Raw genomic sequence first — 6,720 nt, 5'->3', positions numbered from 1 at the left:
TGCCCTTTGTTAGGTCCACCACCTGTTGAATTTGTTTCTGCCTTCGGCCGCGCTGAGGAATTATAACCCTTACTAAGTAGAATTCTCCTTTCTGTGTTGCCGGAGAAGAGGGGCTTCCGCATGTCAAAGATATACAACATTTCTTGTGCATATCACTCCGGCTACGCCGTCTACAGTATTTTCGCGCAGAACCCACGTCGAAATTTGCGAAAAAGTGCATAGTGCAAACCGAGCTTATTAATAAGCTTGTGGTAGGAAATTTGAAACATTTATCTTAAATAAAATGTGAATCCTTTGATTACACGTGTATGTTAAAGTTTTTGGATTCGGGTTATGCGTTTGGACACAACAACCGAAAATCGTTGTACATTAACTAAACCGGACCCAAGTTTCTCGATAAGGGGCAACAAATATTCTTTTTCGTTTATATAAAGCAGTGGATAAAAATATACGTATGTGCGAAAGGCAAATTTATCTGCTAAAATGAACACCACCAATATTTTTTGCAAACACACATCGATTTCATCTTTTATTTCGCCTCCGATACAGAATTGTTTTCGTACAAAATTACGCAAAAAAGCTTACTCGTTCGTTTTTAGGCATGCCATTGTTACGAATTTCGAAAGTTCGAAAATACGATTCGGATTGCAGCATACTATTTCTACGATTCGTAGCAAAATCCGAATACGAAAGAGTTGCAGAATAGGGGTGACAGTTTATTCCTTTACAAACACTAAATGAAAATAAGTTTAATCTTTGAACAACATTAAAAAAATCGACAAACTTTCGTAAAAATTTCGAACTTTCTATTTCAATTTTATCTCTTAATATATTGCAGTTTTTTAGTCTAATAAAGTGCAAATTTAAAGTAGCTGTGATTTACAGTTGATGTATGGCATATTTTTGACGATGTCGGTAATTTTCTTCCATATTACCTAAGTATGTTCGACGTTTTTTTTATGAAGAAAATTAGCAACGCCTTCATCAAAAAAGAAATATTATGTTATAAGTGCATACACATTTAGGTAAAAAGTGTAAAATATGTAAATGTACCTACATAAACTTTCCCATGAATACCATTAAATCATTGGGAAACTTTTTGGGAAAGTTGTCAAGCTTTTTTTCTATTTTTCTGCAACATTGCCTCTTTTATTTGCAGTGTAAAATCCGCGGCCTCGGATTTTTTAAAACCGGCCTTTACGTACGCTTCGTCATCCATAATAATACAGACAAATTTCTGTATAAGACGGTCGTGGAATTTCCGAGCACGTTGTTTCGTTGCGATTAGGAGCTGTATTCACTTTGTAAGAACGTAGCCCTCCGTTTTGCGTACTTTTTAGATATATTATGAGGTGGGTTTTTTCGAAGGCTGAGGTGAGCTCAGCCGATCCAGAGTCCAGTGGAGGTCCCACTAACTTCCACCAAATAAAACACATTCAGCCCAATTCTAAATATTCCCGTCCAGTTCATCCCTCCCGGAGTCTGTTGTTCTCGAGAATAAAATCCTCCAATTCTAAACTATCGGGGAAAATGAAAATATGGGAATAGAAGTTCGAAAATTCGAAAATGTGAAGTTGGCTGTGTTTCTTTGAAGAAATTCTCTTTTGACAGTTGACACGTAAACATTGTAATAAAAGCCAATTTGTTCATTTCTGTTATTAAATTACATTTTTCTTTTTAATCTAAAGATAAAATGTACAGCATAGCCTTCCATTTGGTAGCAGAAGAGATGGACGAAGATGTGNTACCATTAAATCATTGGGAAACTTTTTGGGAAAGTTGTCAAGCTTTTTTTCTATTTTTCTGCAACATTGCCTCTTTTATTTGCAGTGTAAAATCCGCGGCCTCGGATTTTTTAAAACCGGCCTTTACGTACGCTTCGTCATCCATAATAATACAGACAAATTTCTGTATAAGACGGTCGTGGAATTTCCGAGCACGTTGTTTCGTTGCGATTAGGAGCTGTATTCACTTTGTAAGAACGTAGCCCTCCGTTTTGCGTACTTTTTAGATATATTATGAGGTGGGTTTTTTCGAAGGCTGAGGTGAGCTCAGCCGATCCAGAGTCCAGTGGAGGTCCCACTAACTTCCACCAAATAAAACACATTCAGCCCAATTCTAAATATTCCCGTCCAGTTCATCCCTCCCGGAGTCTGTTGTTCTCGAGAATAAAATCCTCCAATTCTAAACTATCGGGGAAAATGAAAATATGGGAATAGAAGTTCGAAAATTCGAAAATGTGAAGTTGGCTGTGTTTCTTTGAAGAAATTCTCTTTTGACAGTTGACACGTAAACATTGTAATAAAAGCCAATTTGTTCATTTCTGTTATTAAATTACATTTTTCTTTTTAATCTAAAGATAAAATGTACAGCATAGCCTTCCATTTGGTAGCAGAAGAGATGGACGAAGATGTGGAGCAGAATCGGACACAAAGGATGGAAAGGAGGCAGTTACGCGATGCAACAAACCCGCTTGAGTTGTCCCAAGCTTTGTGAGTAAACAAAGAAATTAGTATACTTATTTTACATTAATATTTGTGTTTTTAAAGATTTGAGAAATATTATAGGGTAAACAAAGCAGCTTTTCGGTACTTAGAAAAAAGTCGTTCGCTGTTTCTCCGCTGATAAAACTAAACGTAACTTTACGCTTCTTTGCAGAAGGTGGCTATCAGACGGGAATCGAAAAAGAATACGACGTTTCTCTTGCTCAATGTAGCCTCAGCAAAGTGGTTAGCGAAGTTATAAATTTTTTTGAAACTAATCTTTGCACAAAATGGATCCGTTTTTGCAGAACAGCGGAAGATAAAACGCAAAATTTCATTGGCACTTTACCGTAAGCATGGTNCTTTGCAGAAGGTGGCTATCAGACGGGAATCGAAAAAGAATACGACGTTTTTCTTGCTCAATGTAGCCTCAGCAAAGTGGTTAGCGAAGTTATACATATTTTTGAAACTAATCTTTGCACAAAATGGATCCGTTTTTGCAGAACAGCGGAAGAAAAACGCAAAATTTCATTGGCACTTTACCGTAAGCATGGTATTCCAAGTGTGATGAGATGCATCGATGGGACACGTCCGCATTATAGCTGCCTCCCAGAATAAACACTTATATTATAACAGAAAGGGAAAGTACAGCTTAAATGTCATGCTGGTAAGTGATACGTTTTATTACTTTTTACCTCTAATAATNAGCATGGTATTCCAAGTGTGATGGGATGCATCGATGGGACACATGTCCGCATTATAGCTGCCTCCCAGAATAAACACTTATATTATAACAGAAAGGGAAAGTACAGCTTAAATGTCATGCTGGTAAGTAATACGTTTTATTACTTTTTACCTCTAATAATTTTTTTTTCAGGTGTGTGATCATCATCTACGTATTCAGTATGTAGATGCATCCCACCCCGGTGCTTGTCACGATTCCTTCGTTTGGAATACCAGCGAGCTACGAACTCACCTTGAACGAGAATATTTAAGAGACTTGGGCAATTATTTTCTGCTTGGTATAGTATTTGGGCGATATTAGATAGTACAAATTATTTAACTTTTTTTTTAATGGGGGACGCCGGATATCCTCTACAGCCGTGGCTTTTAACCCTCATAGAAGTCCACAGGAAGGATCCGTTGAAATGAAATTCATCGAAGTTCACTCAAAATGCAGAAATGTTATAGAACGTACCAATGGGGTGCTAAAAATCGATGGAGATGCCTTCTTGGAGCAAGAGAGTTGCATTACTCCCCAGAAAAGGCAGGAAAATCATTGTGTGTTGTGCATTGCATAACATATGCCTTTTTTTCAGAGTGAATAGTGTTATGGATTTCGACGAGTCACACAATTCAACTGCCCAAGAAAGTGAGGTGATATCTCCTGCTTCAGCCCAATATTTGTCTACTGCGCAAAGAATGAGAAATAACATTGGAAATAATATATAAATACAGTTTCAAAATATGAGTACCCAACAGCAAAAATCATCAGAAAAGTTTCTATATATAATAATGTTTACATATAATTGTATTTATGTATAACAAAGTAAATTCAGTCTTCTTGACAATAACAAAACAAGTAACGAAAATAAAGGAAAATTAACATATTTTCATAAGTAAATATGTACACTGGCGATCAAAAGTGAGTGTATGGTGTTTTTGTTAAATATTTGTAAAGTTTTTGAAGTTAAAATTTGTTTGTTATTTTATTATAAAAGTATGGTTTATACTTCAATCAAAACCACAAAATTCAAACTTTCAAACTATATACAGAAATTCGAAAAATTCTACAAATTGTTATCTAAATTTTGCACCACTTAATCTGAATTTTTAGAAAAAATCATCAGGTACATTGGCTGTCTAATTCTAGTAAATCAAGTGTAAGTTTTAAGCCACAAAAAAATCGCGTTAATTTTTTTTTATTAATTTTTCTAATTTCTTTACGAAGTTTGAAAGTTTTACTTATGTGGTTTTAATTGAAGAATAAACGATATTTTTATAAGAAAATTACTTCAAAAACATTGCAAATATTCAACGAAAAACACCATGCACTCACTTTTGATCGCCAGTGTATGTATATCACATTTCAATTGCAATATTTGTTGGACTTTAATTTTTCTCAATTTTGTCTTCCACCTCTCTAAGCTTCAATCTTTCCATGACTAGATTATGCCGCTTTATTTCTTCTAGTTTTTCTTTTTTATAGACGTTATGTCTTCGAAATGTTCTTTCTGCAGGCTATAAAGCCTGTCGATGAAATGTAAGTTTTCTTGGTGTACTGTTGCTGGTCTTTCATTTCTGAAGCAGCAACTTTAATACTACCACACATTGCTTTATGTATGACAATCTCTTCCTCGAGGACATCATAAGAATAAAGTTTTTGCGTTGGCGTTTGGCGTGACACTTGGCTGTTGCTGTTTTTAACACTTGTTTGCGCTTTTTTTGAGGGTGGCGTTTGNACATTGCTTTATGTATGACAATCTCTTCCTCGAGGACATCATAAGAATAACGTTTTTGCGTTGGCGTTTGGCGTGACACTTGGCTGTTGCTGTTTTTAACACTTGTTTGCGCTTTTTTTGAGGGTGGCGTTTAATAGTCAGTTGCTTCGGAGTTTTCTATCAACGCATTTGAGGTGACTTCTACTTCACGCTCCACCAACGGTACTTCAACCACCTCTGTGTCTGTAAGGTCTTCGATGTATGGATTTCGGTATTTACCATTGTCGTTTGTGGAGCTCAGCCCGAATTTGTTCGCCACGCCTTCCACTCATACCTTCATGCCAATTAAGCTGTAAATAGCCTCTTCATTGGCCGAAAACTTCTGCTCAAAATTTGGGCCCCCACCAGTTGCTCTGCTCGCTTTTAAATTTGGGCCGCCTTTTGTCGCACATATTTCTTTTGGTCTGCCCACACCTGAAATGTGTTTCGTATTTAAACTTAAATATGTATATCCTCTGAAACGTATATTAATTTCCTTCTACCTTTTTCCACTCCGATATGTTTTTACTTGGAGACCCTGCACAGTTTAGTTCTTCCGCCTTACGCCAAAATCTCACAAGCTCGTCTTTGCTGCCTTTATGAAATCCTCGCGCAATATCGGGGTGAGACTGCATCAGGTCCAAAAGCAACTGCAAGTTTTTACTAAGCTTTATGCAAATTTTTATAGAAAATAAATAAAAACTCACATTTTAAACAAAAATTCGCTGGCGCGCGTTAGGGTGGGGTGCAATAAAGCCATATTTTTTTGGTAATAAGGCCATAAATTCGATATGGCTTTATTTCCAATTACAATTGGTAATTAAGCCATATGGCTTTATTTCGCTTTCAAATTTTTATGTTTCTTTTATTTGAACAATGGAAAAAGTTCGCAACAAAACTACTAAACCGCCTTGAACTACAACTCCTTCTCCTTCGCGTCCAGCCGCGCCGCGCTCCGCCCTTCACACGCGGCGCGGTGCGGGGAGCCAGCAAATGTGCACCCGCCAGGTTATGCACTCGCAAAATTAAAACTTACCTAAGTACATATATTTATTTTTCAATATCCAATAAATCCGGAAATATTAAATAATGATTTATTTCATTTTATTAGTAATAATTTGTATAAATTTAAATAATTCAGTATCAGTTTCAAGAGTGTGTCCAAGGCGAATTTAATAATGAATTACAACAAACACATCATTTGGACGTAATGTTCAGATAAAATTCAGATTCGCCGTTAACACCGCCTTGAGAGTGTCATTTCAGAATATGGCTTTATTTCTCATTTGCAAAACTTTTTGTATGGCTTTATTTCTCTTTCTGATTGGAAATAAAGCCATATGGCTTTATTGCCTAAAAATATGGCTTTATTGCCATATGGCTTTATTGCGTATGGCCTTATTGCACCCCACCGTGCGTTAGGCGGAAAAACTCTCATAAATTGACAATCATTCCCCGCTCTTTTTGTCATCCATAATACCTACTTTTTAAGCGGGAAAAAATTCTCCACTTTCTAAGTCAATTTAGAATAGGAGGAATGGAGGATGAGAAAAATTTCCCCGAGGTTTTTTATTCAGAATACGGGAAAGGGGGAAAGAGAAAAATTTCCCCTTTAGTTTTCATTCATAATTGGGCTGATTATTTTCGTGTATTTAATTCGAATACACATGCATACGCACAAACAGCGCTGTGACTAGAGTTTCAGCAGCCCTATGTCTAAAGAGAGGGAGAGAGCGAGGGAGAGATGACGTTCGTTG

The 6,720-nt window shown here is 36.5% G+C and overlaps 1 protein-coding gene across 2 annotated transcripts; it reads left to right on the top strand.

Moving 5' to 3' along the window:
- Positions 1 to 1,836: 1,836 nt before the first annotated feature.
- On the top strand, positions 1,837 to 4,130 carry LOC108365098 (putative nuclease HARBI1). Of its 2 annotated transcripts, XM_017619058.1 has the most exons (7): positions 1,837 to 2,298; positions 2,360 to 2,492; positions 2,854 to 2,924; positions 2,987 to 3,150; positions 3,361 to 3,505; positions 3,585 to 3,750; positions 3,803 to 4,130. In XM_017619058.1, the coding sequence occupies exons 4-7, from the start codon at positions 3,064 to 3,066 to the stop codon at positions 3,933 to 3,935; spliced, it is 531 nt and encodes a 176-aa protein (XP_017474547.1). In that variant the 5' UTR covers positions 1,837 to 2,298; positions 2,360 to 2,492; positions 2,854 to 2,924; positions 2,987 to 3,063; the 3' UTR covers positions 3,936 to 4,130. The 2 variants fall into 2 exon arrangements, with proteins under 2 accessions (XP_017474547.1, XP_017474548.1); XM_017619059.1 differs by lacking the exons at positions 2,854 to 2,924; positions 2,987 to 3,150; positions 3,361 to 3,505; positions 3,585 to 3,750; positions 3,803 to 4,130 and adding exons at positions 2,550 to 2,588; positions 2,659 to 2,744.
- Positions 4,131 to 6,720: the final 2,590 nt, after the last annotated feature.

Source organism: Rhagoletis zephyria, unplaced genomic scaffold (assembly GCF_001687245.7).
Source record: "Rhagoletis zephyria isolate East Lansing unplaced genomic scaffold, Rhagoletis_zephyria_1.1 Rzeph_scaffold_01776, whole genome shotgun sequence".
In the NCBI taxonomy this organism is placed as follows: domain Eukaryota; kingdom Metazoa; phylum Arthropoda; class Insecta; order Diptera; family Tephritidae; genus Rhagoletis; species Rhagoletis zephyria.
This window is presented reverse-complemented; position numbering and strand designations above follow the sequence as displayed.